At 40.6% G+C, this 16,919-nt stretch overlaps 1 protein-coding gene and 1 non-coding gene across 2 annotated transcripts; both read right to left on the minus strand.

Moving 5' to 3' along the window:
• Nucleotides 1-6,701: 6,701 nt before the first annotated feature.
• trnav-cac lies at nt 6,702-6,774 on the minus strand. Its single transcript has one exon. It is a non-coding gene; the product is annotated as a tRNA-Val (tRNA).
• A 1,860-nt stretch (nt 6,775-8,634) lies between these two features.
• rplp1 (ribosomal protein, large, P1) lies at nt 8,635-16,265 on the minus strand. Its single transcript, XM_034161277.1, has 4 exons — nt 16,037-16,265; nt 13,963-14,037; nt 8,912-9,023; nt 8,635-8,763 (listed from the first exon to the last, which is right to left on the minus strand). Exons 1-4 carry the CDS (start codon nt 16,106-16,108, stop codon nt 8,681-8,683), a joined length of 342 nt encoding a protein of 113 aa, XP_034017168.1. The 5' UTR covers nt 16,109-16,265; the 3' UTR covers nt 8,635-8,680.
• Between the last annotated feature and the right edge of the window lie 654 nt (nt 16,266-16,919).

Consider the following 16,919-nt stretch of genomic DNA (forward strand, 5'->3'; position numbering starts at 1 on the left):
CACACAGATTAAGGAGTGTTACAACCGGTTTAAAGACGGCGCACAATGGCTGAGGGCGCGCCGCGCTACGAGCGGCCATCGACAGGCTGAAACGACCAGATCATTTCCAAAGTGAACGCTGTGTTGATCCGGGACGTCGTCTGACTACCAGAGCAATTGCAGAAGAGGTGGACATCAGCACTTTTTTGGCACATTCCACTGTTACAGGAGATTTTGTAATGAAAGACGTGCGGAAGTTGGAAGTCTCTGGACATGTTGTGACATGTCCAGCTCTTACACAATTCCTCGGATACTCACTCGACTGAAAAGCCACCGAAAGCCGTTTGAATCTTCTGAATGGTTTCCACCTGGCTGTCTCTCACAGTTTCTGGAAAAATTTGATTCAGCGCTGCTCCAATTGTTCAGACATTTTCCTCGAAATGAAAATCCAGCGAGGGGGGAGGACCAGTGCTCACTCAAAGCCTGCTCACAGGCGAATGACACAACCGACAGGCGTGAAAAAACTCACGCATGCACACGAAGGTTCAAGGTTGGCTCATGCAAGCACACGTGATTCAAATCCATAAGGTTTTTGAAAAAATAAAAAGGTCTGATACTTTTTGGACAGACCTCGTACAGTATGACAAAATTGTACACTTAATTATTACTATCTCTATTTTCAGCCTGTTTACAGTCTTTTTATTCAGTCTTCCTTTTGTATAAGCAGCAGTTAGTAATTTACTGTATATCTGCTCATAAATCATCCTCAAAAGATGTTTTTAAAATAACAACAAACTCTCAAGCATTAAAAAAAATACTATGGAAGTCAAATTTTGTAGAACACTTTAACAGAAAAATACAAGACACTTTTTAAGTTAATAACATGAAATATACAAAGAAGCTATATTTTTAATGTTGCTGAAGCACAATTTGTTATATAATAAAGTGTAGCTGTCATGGAAGAGTTGTTAATTATATTGTGTGTTTGTCCTATGCTGATTGTACGGTGGCCAGTAGGGGTCAGAACACTTCCAATTTAAAAAAGCAGGAGCAAATGCAGAAAACATTTATAAATAAATAAAACCCCTGCATCCCTGCAACCCCTGCAAATGGAAGAACCCTTGCAAACATCGAGATTATAAACATAACGTACTGCACGTAACATTTTGATGTCTGTTTGAAATTCAGGCAACACGCAAACACGCTCTGCAAAGTTTCACAACACAATTCAAGTGTTGAGAACAATCAAGTTTCTGAGACGAGAACTTGACTTCTACTCAGTGCTATACAAATAAAATAATAAAATGTGAAAATATAGCTAGCTTAAGCGTAAAATCATGAATAAAGCAAATAAATTTAGCTGTGCAGAAGCAGTTCTCTGGGAAAAAACAAACGCTGTTTGTGTTGTGAGTGCGTCAGCTGTATTATGGAGCTTTGCAAAGCGTCTCTGTTTGGGTCCAACGTCAAAACTACTTCATGGATTCTCTTCAAATTTGCACCACAGATAGATATTAAGGCATGGAAGACTCCACTGAATTTTGGAGGTGATCCGGATCTGGATTCTGAATCAAGTTTCACTTTATAAACAATTTGAAGGATTACTTTTAACAGTCAAAACTACCACATGGATTTTGACTAAATTTTCAACACAGATACATATTGGGCCATGGAAGACTCCATTAAATTTTGAGTGATCTGGATCTGGATTCTGAATCAAGTTTAACTTTATGTAGGCTTTGAAAGATTACGTCAAAACTACTTCACGGATTCTTACCAAATTTTCACCACAGACACATATTGGGCCATGAAAGACACCATTAAATTTTGGAGGTGATCAGGATCTGGATCAAAATTTCCCTTTATATAAGGTTTGAAGGATCACATCAAAACAACTTCATGGATTCTGATTAAATTTGCAACACACACAGATATTATGGCATGGAAGACTGCGGAATTTTGGAGGTGATCTGGATCCAGATCCAGATTCTGGATCAAGATTTCCCTTTATAAAGGCTTTGAAGGATTACTTCAAAACGACTTCACAGATTCTCACCAAATCTGCACCACAGATTAGGGCGTGAAAGACTCCACTGCATTTTGGAGGTGAATGGGATCCGGATTGGCGGATGTCAGAAATCTCTGATTGCTCTTGTTTTTTTTTTTTGTTTTGTTTTTTTTGTTTTTTTATGCAGCCATCTGTTGTTGAATTGATGCAGCTATTTTCTGCTTTTGCTGGCGGTGTATTAATTTTTGAAGTGTTGTGGCCCCATTCGGCAACTGTAGCTGATTGGATTAAAAGAAACATTTTCAAAATGTTTAAATCAATAATCTAATAACATTTCTTTCTGTTTTTTTAAATGTCATGAATATTGATGGTTACTTTATTCTTATTTGCTTTGTATACTTTAGCCAAATGCACTGTTGCATCAGCTGTTTTCAATTTTTCTTTGTACAGTTTGTCAACAAAAGGTTGGTTGGTTTTAACTCTATTTTTTAAGTTTTGTTGTTTGTATTAGGATAACATCTCATTCTGAAAACACTGACAGTAAATCAGCATTATTTAATGATTTCTAATTACAGCATCATTTATATCTAGGAAGACTGATGCTTGTATTACATCATACTTTTTAATTGTAAAATCAAAATTACGGAAGCAAAAACTTTTTTAAAACGGTTAAAATGGACCGCAGGCTCATTTTTCTAAAACCATTTTTCCTCCATTCTTTGGAGTTATTTATTCGTTTGTGGCCTCTCTGTCCTACCTTTACTATTTTTCTCCTGTCATCCCTCCCTTCAGCTCTTTATTTGTCTCCTCCTTCTATGATGATTTTTTTCATTCTGCTGAGCGGTTTTTTAGGAAGGAGACACATGTACAGTTCCAAAACAATGCAAATAAAAACACATTGATATATACTTTTGTGAGCATTTATCCACTTAACTCCTCCTTTGTTTGTCTTGTTTCTCCATCACATAGATCCTCTGGGGTTGAAACATGAACAGTGTTTTGATTTATAAACAATAATTAAGCAATATGGAAACTCAGCCACATGGGGTGTGCAGCCAGTATATTCTGAGTGCCGGTACCAAGCCCGGATAAATGAGAAGGGTTGCGTCAGGAAGGGCATCCGGCGTAAAACAAGCCAACCCAACTATGTAGACTAAGAATTGAATTTCCATACCGGATCGGTCGCGGCCCGGGTTAACAACGTCCGCCACCGGTGCTATTGCACAACAGGGTGCCGGTGGAAATTGGGCTACTGCTGGGCGAAGACAATGAAGAAGAGGAGAACGTTTCCACAAACAGTGGGAGAAGAAGAAAACTAGAAGGGTGGAAATGAGAGTGGGGACTTTGAATGTTGGTAGTATGACTGGTAAAGGGAGAGAGCTGGCTGATATGATGGAGAGGAGAAAGGTAGACATATTGTGTGTGCAAGAGACCAAGTGGAAGGGAAGTAAGAGCAGGAGCATCGGCGGTGGGTACAAGTTGTACCATGGTGAGGACAGGAAGAGAAATGGTGTTGGGGTCATTTTAAAGGAAGAGTATGTTAAAAGTGTGTTGGAGGTTAAGCGAGTGTCTGACAGGGTGATGAGTGTGAAGTTGGAAATTGAAGGGGTGATGATGAATATCATCAATGCATATGCCCCACAGGTAGGTTGTGAGATGAAGGAGAAAGAAGATTTCTGGAGTGTGTTAGATGAGGTGGTGGAGAGTGTGCCCAAGCATGAAAGAGTGGTGATAGGAGCAGACTTCAATGGCCACGTTGGTGAAGGGAAAAGAGGTGATGAAGAAGTAATGGGTAGATATGTCATCAAGGATAGGAATGGGGAAGGACAGATGGTAGTTGATTTTGCAAAAAGGATGGAAATGGCTGTGGTGAATACATACTTTAAGAAAAGGGAGGAGCACAGCGTAACAAGAGTGGAGGAAGGTGCACACAGGTGGACTACATTCTTTATAGGAGATGTAAGCTAAAAGAAATCGGAGACTGTAAGGTGGTGGCAGGAGAGAGTGTCGTTAGACAGCATAGGATGGTTATTTGTAGGATGAATTTAGAGGTGAAGAAGAAGAGAGTGAAAGCTCAACAAAGGATCAGATGGTGGAAGCTGAAGGAGGAAGACTGTGTGAAATTTAGCAAGCAGGTGAGAGAAGCACTGGTTGGAGGGGAAGCAGTTTTGGACAACTGAAAAAGTACTGCAGATGTGAGGGAGACAGCTAGGACAGTACTGGGTATGACATCTGGCCAGTGGAAGGAAGACAAGGAGACTTGGTGGTGGAATGAAGAGGTCCAGGAAAGCATAAGGAGAAAGAGGTTGGTGAAAAAGTTTTGGGATAGTCGTAGAGATGAAGAAAGTAGACGGGGAGTACAAGGAGATGCGGTGTAAGGTGAAAAGAGAAGTGGCAACAGCGAAGGAAAAGCAATATTGCGAGTTGTACAAGAAATTGAATAGTAAGGAAGGAGAAAAGGACTTGTACCAATTGGCCAGACAAAGGGACAGAGCTGGAAAGGTTGTGCAGCAGGTTAGGGTGGTAAAAGATGCACATGGTAATGTGCCGACAAGTGAGGAGTGTGTGCTGAGAAGGTGGAGGGAATATTTTGAAGAGCTGATGAATAAAGAAAATGAGCGAGAGAAAAGGCTGGATGATGTGGTGAGAGTAAATCAGGAAGTACAAGAGATTAGTAAGGAAGAAGTGAGGGCTGCTATGAAGAGGATGAAGAGTGGAAAGACAGTTGGTCCAGATGACATTCCAGTGGAGGCATGGAAATGTCTAGGAGAGATGGCAGTAGTGAGAGGATGCCTGAGGAGTGGAGACAAAGTGTGCTGGTTCCTATTTTCAAGAACAAGGGTGATATGCAGAGCTGCAGTAACTACAGAGGCATAAAGCTGATCAGCCACAGCATGAAGTTATGGGAAAGAGTAGTAGAAGCTAGGCTTAGAAAACAGGTGAAGATCTGTGAGCAGCAATATGGTTTCATGCCGAGAAAGAGCACTACAGATGCAATGTTTGCTCTGAGAATACTGTTGGAGAAGTACAGAGAAGGCCAGAAAAGAGTTACATTGTGTGTTTGTGGACTTAGAAAAAGCTTATGATAGGGTGCCAAGAGAAGAGCTGTGGTATTGTATGAGGAAGTCTGGAGTGGCAGAGAAGTATGTTAGGGTAGTGCAGGACATGTACAAGAATAGTGTGACAGCGGTGAGATGCGCAGTCGGAATGATAGACTCATTCAAGGTGGAGGTGGGATTACACCAAGGATCAGCTCTGAGTCCTTTCTTGTTTGCAGTGGTTATGGACAGGTTGACGGATGAGATCAGACAGGAGTCCCCATGGACTATGATGTTTGCAGATGACATTGTGATCTGTAGTGAGAGTAGAGAGCAAGTTGAGTCTGGAGAGGTGGAGATATGCTTTGGAGAGAAGGGGAATGAAAGTCAGTAGAAGCAAGACTGAGTACATGTGTGTGAATGGGAGGGAGCCCAGTGGAATAGTGCAGTTATAAGGAGTAGAAGTGGTGAAAGTAGATGAGTTTAAATATTTGGGGTCAACTGTTCAAAGTAATGGAGAGTGTGGTAGAGAGATGAAGAAGAGAGTGCAGGCAGGGTGGAGTGGGTGGAGAAAGGTGGCAGGAGTGATTTGTGACTGAAGAATATCAGCAAGAGTGAAGGGGAAAGTTTACAAGACAGTAGTGAGACCAGCTATGTTGCACGGCTTAGAGACGGTGGCACTAACAAAAAGACAGGAGGCAGAGCTGGAGGTGGCAGAGCTGAAGATGTTGAGATTCTCTTTGGGAGTAACAAGAATGGACAAGATTAGGAATGAACATATCAGAGGGACAGCTCAGGTGGGACGGTTTGGAGACAAAGTCAGAGAGGCGCGATTGAGAAGGTTTGGACATGTGCGGAGGAGGGACCCAGGGTATATAGGGAGAAGGATGCTGAGGATGGAGCCACCAGGCAGGAGGAGAAGAGGGAGACCAAAGAGGAGGTTTATGGATGTGTTGAAGGAGGACAAGCAGGTGGTTGGTGTGACAGAGGAAGATACAGAGGACAGGGTGAGATGGAAACGACTGATCTGCTGTGGCGACCCCTAACGGGAACGGCCGAAAGACAGAAGAAGAAGAAGAATTAAGCAATATTGAAAAATTGCATGAATTATAGGTTCCTTGTTGATTCTTTGAACAGGCAGTGGTGGTCAACTTTCAATCAAAAAAAGCAACTTTGTCCACCATCTGCTAAGCACTGCCACCTGCTGGATGGTTCAGGAATGTGCGTTCATATCAAATGACAGCAGCACAGTTTATAGGAGCAGGCTGCACATGGGGTTTGTTTTGACAGTGGGTTCAGAACAGATTTTAAAATTCTCATTGTGGTCATCCTGGATAACACAGAGATTAATTAGACCTGTTCATATACATTATGATAAATACTTAAGAACTGTAGCAAAATATTTCCAATGCCAGATTTTTATTCATTCATACAATTAAACTGATTAAATTAACTCAAATCCAGAAAGTACCGTTGTACAACTAAATGTTTTTTTAAGATTTCGAAACTAAGACTTTATTAAATATTATTTCATGTCACATGACACCAAATACGTTTTCTGCTTTATATTGCATTTTTATCATTTCAGAAAGCAAGGTTTGCGCCAGGTGTTAAATACATTTTATTAGCATGAAAAAAAACAAAAAGATTTGGGACTTAAAAGAAGAACTTTGAAAAGTTGTTTCCGCCCGGTTTCGAACCGGGGACCTTTCGCGTGTGAGGCGAACGTGATAACCACTACACTACGGAAACCTCTGATATCAGTACCCTCTGTTAATGCTTTTAATATAAACAGACATAGAGAACGTTATCACTTTATTTCCCAATCAATCGTCTTGCTTGCTAAATTTGTGACGGACGAGTTACAAAGCTTCTTCATTTTCACCACAGAAAAATCTGGGTCTCTACAGCGACCACTGAACTACTCAGATAGCGACGTTACCACGGTGCCTCCTAGTGGCAAAAGATAGTACTACAGATGTTCTTTAAGCGAAACTTCAAAAACTGTTTTTTTCTGATTACCATAAGTGTTGTCTTTTTTTAAAAAACGTTTAATGTAATTACGTTTATATTAGTTTAATTGTGCCTATTCCTAATTTTTGACTCGTAAAACCGAAAAGTCAACAAGACGCTTCAAACTTATGGGCGGCGCTTCCTGTCCAGGCTGAGTAGTCGATGGCAGATCTTCACGGTACAATCGATATGAAGAGTTGGTCTCGTTGTTTTTAACAATTTGAATGCATCACATGAAATGCCATAATAGCATCATCTTTATCAGGCACGCAAATCAAAGTAAATCAGATTTTGTATCCTTTTCATTACCCGATCATCCTTGGTTGAAATCTCTGTCAAACTGAGAAAATCAAAGATCCCATGTTCCTGTGTAGTCCAATGTTGGCAGTAGCGCTTTGAGATTCTCCTTCAGATGGAGAACCTATTTTTTTTTTTTTTAGACCATGGGTCACCAACCCTGCTCCTGCATGTTCTCCATAGATTAGCAATGTCTTATTTTTTCCAAGCTTGATTAGCTCAACACCCCTGACTCAGCACTGGGTAGTATGGAATTAGAAAACACACAGCAGGTGATCTGCAGGAACTGGGCTGGGAAGACTTCTGGACTTACTCATCCCTTGAGCAAGCACATTGGCAAATGGGCAGCTTCATTTAAAGCCAAACTGTTACTACACCAGATTGTTGACTACTTTGGGGACAAAATTGCTTATGTAGAGTGGCTGGGAAGTGCAACAACTTTTAGAAATGGCAGAATTGAAAGGGAAAGTACCAAATGCTGAATATGACGGAAGGGGAATGCACCAAATGACAGACATTCCCCTTCCGTCACATTCAGCATTTGGTACTTTCCCTTTCCCTCAGAATCTGCCACTTGTCAATTTTCTTTCAGGACTTAAGTGTTCTGTCATTTGTAAATTTGTTTCAGAACTTGTGAAAGCATTCTGCCATTTCTAAATTTTGTGACTTGTTAAAGTGTCATTTGTAAATTTGTTTCAGGATTTGTCAGTGTTCTGTCATTTGTAAATTTTCCTTCAGGACTTAAGTGTTCTGTCATTTATAAATTTGTTTCAGAACTTGTGAAAGTGTTCTGCCATTTCTAATTTTTTTGAGACTTGTGAAAGTGTTCTGCCATTTGTAATTTTTTTTTTTTGGGGGGGGGGGGGGACTACTTGTTAAGGTGTTCTGCCATTTGTAAATTTGTTTCAGGACTCATGTTCTTCCATTTGTACATTTGTTTAGCATTTTGTAATTTTGATTTGCACTTCCCAGCCACTGTACTTATGACTTTTGCTTAGTGTAAAAATTCTTAAAGTCCTGAATTTCATATTTCATTGACCAACTACACTGCACACATATAGAAAACAATGCAACAAAGCACATGCAAAACAGTTTTTTTGTTTTCCTTTTTGGGTTTGTCTCTCAGGGACACTATAGCAGAACCCTACGGACCAGACTACACCGGCGGACCTTCTTGAGATAAGTGCACCAACTGCTGCCTTTCATCAGATTAACAGAATGCAGAACATTTTATGTTCATTCACATTCCAGTTGAGTGACTGTGTTCAATTGCATCAGAACAAGGAAAGAAAGGACAAATTATGCTATTTTTACACTTTTATTGTGTTTTGTTATAAAATCAGGAGTCTTAGTCAAACAGACCAAAGCCCATATCGTCGTCAGACTCCTCAGACTCCTCCTTCTTTTCTTCTTTCTTCTCCTCTTCTTTGGCTGCATGGACAAATGAGATGAGTCAATGACGGCTTTGATTAACATGTTGGCTTTTACTCCTGAGACCATCAAAATACTTTAATACTTTTGGATCAATGGCTTAAGTATCCAAGTCTTAAAAGCCACAAAAGTCAAACCAAATCTTTACCTGGGGCCTCTCCAGCAACAGGAGCGCCTCCTCCTGCAGGAGCTCCGGCTGGAGCTCCGCCTCCAGCTCCAACGCTGCAGATCAGGCTGCCAATGTCAATGCTGGACAGAGCCTGAAAAGGTCAGAGGTGATTGTTAACAGTCACATTTTAAAGTAGTATACATAAATCTTTTAACTGCTAAATCGGCTAAAGACTGACAATCACAAAGGAAGGACAGTTAAAGAAACGCCAACAGTACAAAGTTAAATCAAATCAAATCAATTTAATTTATATAGCACCAAATCACAACAAACAGTCGCCCCAAGGCGCTTCATATTGCAAGGCAAAAGCCATACAATAATCACAGAAAAACCCCAACGGTCAAAACGACCCCCTATGAGCAAGCACTTGGCGACAGTGGGAGGAAAACCCCCCCCCCTAACAGGAAGAAACCGCCAGCAGAACCAGGCTCAGGGAGGGGCAGTCCTCTGCTGGGACTGGTTGGGGCTGAGGGAGAGAACCAGGAAAAAGACATGCTGTGGAGGGGAGCAGAGATCAATAACTAATGATTAAATGCAGAGTGGTGCATACAGAGCAAAAAGAGGTGAATAAAAAGAAACAGTGCATCATGGGAACCCCCCAGCAGTCTAAGTCTATAGCAGCATAACTAAGGGATGGTTCAGGGTCACCTGATCCAACCCTAACTATAAGCTTTAGCAAAAAGGAAAGTTTTAAGCCTAATCTTAAAAGTAGAGAGGGTGTCTGTCTCCCTGATCTGAATTGGGAGCTGGTTCCACAGGAGAGGAGCCTGAAAGCTGAAGGCTCTGCCTCCCATTCTACTCTTACAAACCCTAGGAACTACAAGTAAGCCTGCAGTCTGAGAGCGAAGTGCTCTATTGGGGTGATATGGTACTACGAGGTCCCTAAGATAAGATGGGACCTGATTATTCAAAACCTTATAAGTAAGAAGAAGAATTTTAAATTCTATTCTAGAATTAACAGGAAGCCAATGAAGAGAGGCCAATATGGGTGAGATATGCTCTCTCCTTCTAGTCCCCGTTAGTACTCTAGCTGCAGCATTTTGAATTAACTGAAGGCTTTTTAGGGAACTTTTAGGACAACCTGATAATAATGAATTACAATAGTCCAGCCTAGAGGAAATAAATGCATGAATTAGTTTTTCAGCATCACTCTGAGACAAGACCTTTCTGATTTTAGAGATATTGCGTAAATGCAAAAAAGCAGTCCTACATATTTGTTTAATATGCGCTTTGAATGACATATCCTGATCAAAAATGACTCCAAGATTTCTCACAGTATTACTAGAGGTCAGGGTAATGCCATCCAGAGTAAGGATCTGGTTAGACACCATGTTTCTAAGATTTGTGGGGCCAAGTACAATAACTTCAGTTTTATCTGAGTTTAAAAGCAGGAAATTAGAGGTCATCCATGTCTTTATGTCTGTAAGACAATCCTGCAGTTTAGCTAATTGGTGTGTGTCCTCTGGCTTCATGGATAGATAAAGCTGGGTATCATCTGCGTAACAATGAAAATTTAAGCAATACCGTCTAATAATACTGCCTAAGGGAAGCATGTATAAAGTGAATAAAATTGGTCCTAGCACAGAACCTTGTGGAACTCCATAATTAACTTTAGTCTTTGAAGAAGATTCCCCATTTACATGAACAAATTGTAATCTATTAGACAAATATGATTCAAACCACCGCAGCGCAGTGCCTTTAATACCTATGGCATGCTCTAATCTCTGTAATAAAATTTTATGATCAACAGTATCAAAAGCAGCACTGAGGTCTAACAGAACAAGCACAGAGATGAGTCCACTGTCCGAGGCCATGAGAAGATCATTTGTAACCTTCACTAATGCTGTTTCTGTACTATGATGAATTCTAAAACCTGACTGAAACTCTTCAAATAGACCATTCCTCTGCAGATGATCAGTTAGCTGTTTTACAACTACCCTTTCAAGAATTCTTGAGAGAAAAGGAAGGTTGGAGATTGGCCTATAATTAGCTAAGATAGCTGGGTCAAGTGATGCTTTTTAAGTAATGGTTTAATTACTGCCACCTTAAAAGCCTGTGGTACATAGCCAACTAATAAAGATAGATTGATCATATTTAAGATCGAAGCATTAATTAATGGTAGGGCTTCCTTGAGCAGCCTGGTAGGAATGGGGTCTAATAAACATGTTGATGGTTTGGATGAAGTAACTAATGAAAATAACTCAGACAGAACAATCGGAGAGAAAGAGTCTAACCAAATACCGGCATCACTGAAAGCAGCCAAAGATAACGATACGTCTTTGGGATGGTTATGAGTAATTTTTTCTCTAATAGTTAAAATTTTGTTAGCAAAGAAAGTCATGAAGTCATTACTAGTTAAAGTTAATGGAATACTCAGCTCAATAGAGCTCTGACTCTTTGTCAGCCTGGCTACAGTGCTGAAAAGAAACCTGGGGTTGTTCTTATTTTCTTCAATTAGTGATGAGTAGAAAGATGTCCTAGCTTTACGGAGGGCTTTTTTATAGAGCAACAGACTCTTTTTCCAGGCTAAGTGAAGATCTTCTAAATTAGTGAGACGCCATTTCCTCTCCAACTTACGGGTTATCTGCTTTAAGCTACGAGTTTGTGAGTTATACCACGGAGTCAGGCACTTCTGATTTAAAGCTCTCTTTTTCAGAGGAGCTACAGCATCCAAGGTTGTCTTCAATGAGGATGTAAAACTATTAACGAGATACTCTATCTCACTTACAGAGTTTAGGTAGCTACTCTGCACTGTGTTGTTATATGGCACTGCTTTTAAACTCAGATAAAACTGAAGTTATTGTACTTGGCCCCACAAATCTTAGAAACATGGTGTCTAACCAGATCCTTACTCTGGATGGCATTACCCTGACCTCTAGTAATACTGTGAGAAATCTTGGAGTCATTTTTGATTTTTGATCAGGATATGTCATTCAAAGCGCATATTAAACAAATATGTAGGACTGCTTTTTTGCATTTACGCAATATCTCTAAAATCAGAAAGGTCTTGTCTCAGAGTGATGCTGAAAAACTAATTCATGCATTTATTTCCTCTAGGCTGGACTATTGTAATTCATTATTATCAGGTTGTCCTAAAAGTTCCCTAAAAAGCCTTCAGTTAATTCAAAATGCTGCAGCTAGAGTACTGACGGGGACTAGAAGGAGAGAGCATATCTCACCCATATTGGCCTCTCTTCATTGGCTTCCTGTTAATTCTAGAATAGAATTTAAAATTTTTCTTCTTATAAGGTTTTGAATAATCAGGTCCCATCTTATCTTAGGGACCTCGTAGTACCATATCACCCCAATAGAGCGCTTCGCTCTCAGACTGCAGGCTTACTTGTAGTTCCTAGGGTTTGTAAGAGTAGAATGGGAGGCAGAGCCTTCAGCTTTCAGGCTCCTCTCCTGTGGAACCAGCTCCCAATTCAGATCAGGGAGACAGACACCCTCTCTACTTTTAAGATTAGGCTTAAAACTTTCCTTTTTGCTAAAGCTTATAGTTAGGGTTGGATCAGGTGACCCTGAACCATCCCTTAGTTATGCTGCTATAGACTTAGACTGCTGGGGGGTTCCCATGATGCACTGTTTCTTTTTATTCACCTCTTTTTGCTCTGTATGCACCACTCTGCATTTAATCATTAGTTATTGATCTCTGCTCCCCTCCACAGCATGTCTTTTTCCTGGTTCTCTCCCTCAGCCCCAACCAGTCCCAGCAGAAGACTGCCCCTCCCTGAGCCTGGTTCTGCTGGAGGTTTCTTCCTGTTAAAAGGGAGTTTTTCCTTCCCACTGTAGCCAAGTGCTTGCTCACAGGGGGTCGTTTTGACCGTTGGGGTTTTACATAATTGTTGTGTGGCCTTGCCTTACAATGTGGAGCGCCTTGGGGCAACTGTTTGTTGTGATTTGGTGCTATATAAAAAAATTGATTGATTGATTGATAAAGAAGGAATCATATCCTTAAACCTAGTTACAGCGCTTTCTGAAAGACTTCTAGTGTAATGAAACTTATTCCCCACTGCTGGGTAGTCCATCAGAGTAAATGTAAATGTTATTAAGAAATGATCAGACAGAAGGGAGTTTTCAGGGAATACTGTTAAGTCTTCTATTTCCACATCATAAGTCAGAACAAGATCTAAGATATGATTAAAGTGGTGGGTGGACTCATTTACATTTTGAGCAAAGCCAATAGAGTCTAATAATAGATTAAATGCAGTGTTGAGGCTGTCATTCTCAGCATCTGTGTGGATGTTAAAATCGCCCACTATAATTATCTTATCTGAGCTAAGCACTAAGTCAGACAAAAGGTCTGAAAATTCACAGAGAAACTCACAGTAACGACCAGGTGGACGATAGATAATAATAGTTAGAGTTAGATGTGTTTTTTGCTCTGTAGACGGGTTTCCAGCACCCACCAAACTGCACAATTTGAAACAGCAAATTGAAAATACACCTAATGGAAAAAAATTGCATTCTGAAAAAAAAAAAAAAAAAATATCCTCAAACATTGCAAGAAGATTTTCACAGGTGAATCTAAAAAGCTTTATTCTGCAAAACTACAATGGAAAAGCTTTTGCCACTATTACAGGTCACATGACCAACCTGGAATAGAAAACGTTATAGCAATATTGAATTAAAAAGGAAAACAACAAAATGTCAATATTTAGCTGGATGCACTGCTCCATTGCCATGACCTTTAAAATGACATTTGCAGAAAGGGAGTCACTAGCATGTCAGTTATCGCGAGATGACAAAACCAAACTGTCATTCAGTCATGGAAACGCTGTCATCTCATAATTGTTTTTTTCCGACATCCTGAAAATATTGCTTAACTGATATGTAAATATGTGATATGGAAACACAGTTTGTGTCACAGAATAGCAGGTTTTTTTTTGGGACATTCCAATCAGTGCCTTAAAATCCTCAGCACTGACGGTTGAAGTAAGCAGTAACGATGGCGAGACAAATCCCCCTGTTTTCTCCCTCCTCCAAATCACATGAAATATTTCTGCACAGTGTGTAAACACGTTTCTCACCTTGGCAAACAGACTTGGCCAGAAAGGCTCCACGGTGACTCCAGCAGCCTTGATCAGAGCATTCAGCTTGTCCTCCTGCGCACATACACACAGTGTTACAGAAACATACCTCGATAATCCTCCTTCCTTAAACAGCTGTCTTAAAGATAAAAAGCCATGTTCGTATAATGTGGATCATCCGAGGTGGTGTAAACACGCTCACTAATAGTAAGGAATATTTGGACACTGACCATTCTTATCATCCTGCTTCTGTAGTTGAAAAGATGCAACCAAGATGTGATTGAAAAGGAGAGCTTCCGCTTTAAATCAAAGGGCTTAACCTTTTTTTTGTCTTCATTAACAATTAAGAAAGTTAATAAATTTAACAGTACCTCGAATTTCAAAAGCCAAAACTAACTGGACAACTGGCACTTGTTAAAGCCCGTGTCACACCATGATGGATCAAGGAAACGTATGAGGAGCTGATACGTATTTTGGGGATCTGTTTGTGTTCATTTTTGTCCTACAAACATCCTTTTCCCATCTACAAAATGAATTCCACATCAGCTCATGTCCACCAAGCCTGTCAAAATTTTTTGTAGATGCTCAAACCGTTGAGCAGACATCAGGTGGAGAGCTTTTTCACTGCCTGCACATTTGTTTACAGTTTCTTCCCCTCTGTACTTATTTACTTTTACGATACTCGTGCATTTATATCCTATGGCTGTCCAATGCTTCAGACTGGGCTTCTGATTGGCCAAAGCTCCAGCGTGGAGTGTGAATTCTACACGGGTAAAGACAGGACAGTTCTCAATGCAGCAACACGCAGCGCTGGTATTGTAGCCAAGGTCACTCAAGAAAAAGCATGGTTGTGCCCTTTTTTTAAAAATCTGGTTGTGAGACTGCACTCGGCGGAGTCTCTTGGTGAGGAGGTGAAACAGAATTGTTTGATCTCCTCACTGGTGCAGCTGTAGTGAGTACTGGCAAAGCTGTCAGTGCATGTACATAGTGAGGAAGTATGACGTCACGACCCCAAACAAGCCAGATTCTCGCCACGTGCAATCAGATCTCTGCAAATTGTGTTCAACTATAGCTCCGCCCAGTGCCCATATGTCTTGAAACTGGGAAAATAATTTTGCTGAATGCAGTTCTTTGTGTTGACAGTGGAAATGTGACATCATCTGTCCATCAGAGCCCCAAATCCACTGGAGACCAAAGGATTACACAATACTGGCACCTAACAAAATATTTAAATACGCAACTAATCCATTTGCTCTCACTGTCACAGTGTGACACACCCTTAATGTAAGGATTATTAACAGGTGGATGAAAGTAACTGCCTGAAGTCTGTAACTCATGGACATCATCAAACGCGGAGTTTCCTCTTGGCTCCGTAAACTCTGGATCCCATAAATGGAGGACCCAGAGATGAGAACGTGACTACCAACATAAGCAAGTCTCTTAACAACTGACATTTTCAGCAGTTTCACTCCTGACCGAGTTTAGAAAGTTACTGAGAAAAATTACTCCACTAACTGAGCTGAAACAAAATAGCTGGTTACTGAACTGACCAGCTTCTCAAATGTAACGAATTATTGGTAAGGTCAATATTTTGGCAACTCCATCATTCTACATGCACTCTCTGTTGCACTGTTATAACGTGATTGTTATAACAGGGTTAATTACAACATTGTACACATTCTGATCACATATGCAGCCTGATAACTGTGGAAGAACCACGTGTTTATATCAGGACCTAATAAAATCACCACTGTCACACACGTAGTAAGATAATAGGATAGAACTGTCAATTTAATTATGAATTTTGTTATCGTATTCACAGCCAGAAGACTGTACATTGGAATCATTAGCCACAACACACGTTAGCTAGTTTGATGTTAGCAACAAACACGCCGCCATGATTATATCCGTCAAAAGCAACTGTTTTGATCACCAAAGATATTAACGCCGGACTAAAGCGACTTCATCATATGTTGCTGGTCGAGTCCACATCAATGTGTTTTTTTTTTTTTCTTTACTGGTACTTCCAGGCACAGCGCTTCATTCAAGCGGCGGTGTGAAGTGGGACACTCACGGTGACGGTGACTTCATCGTCATGGAGGATCAAAGCGGAGTAAATACAGGCGAGCTCGGACACGCAAGCCATTGTAGATGTTAGACTTTAGGGTCGTAAGGTCGGATGCCTAAATGTGAGGGTGCTAGTCGCCGGATTGTGAGCCTTAGCTTCAGATGAAGAACCGAGCACCTTTCAGCACGTCAACTTTCAAGAGCGGAAAAGGAAGAAAGAAGGGCGGGACTTTGGGTAATATATAGTGCGTGGAGACAGCGTCACATTGACGTCAAGACGCACGCAGCGACACGTCAGACGTTCGAGTTAAGTGAACGTTTATTTTTTAAGCAAACCGGCCGCCATATTACCACTCCTATGTTCCGCTCCTCAACGCTTTTTTCTATTGATCTTTAATGAGGCGCACGCAACTTTATTCTTTGCAATTTTGTTAAAAAATACCTTCAGTGCAGCTATAAACTGCGCAAATCGCCAGTTCAAAGGCTGTGGACGAACATTTCACCTGTAAATGTGATTGAAGTGGGAAGTAATGAATAACTTGAAAAGTTCTATCCCTTGTTCCAGCATATAGGCAAAGATAATAATAAATAATAATAAGTGGCTTATTAACTCAACATGTGTAGCCACATAACCACGAAGTTAGTGAAGAGGACACTCATGACTTTATAGAGAGACATAAGAACAAACCACCATCAGGAAAATGGAGACTGATGTGAATTGTTCACTGAATGGCTGAGTGGAACCAAGGAGAATAGAGGGCTCCTTGTTCTTTCTCCGATGGAACTTGACAAATGGAGTTGACGATAATTATATGGTTCTTGTTCTTTATTTTTGTTGTAATATGTGATAAATATCTTATCACGTCTGTTTATGTATCATGCCCTGGTAT

This window comes from Thalassophryne amazonica, chromosome 20 (assembly GCF_902500255.1).
Source record: "Thalassophryne amazonica chromosome 20, fThaAma1.1, whole genome shotgun sequence".
Classification (NCBI taxonomy): Eukaryota; Metazoa; Chordata; class Actinopteri; order Batrachoidiformes; family Batrachoididae; genus Thalassophryne; species Thalassophryne amazonica.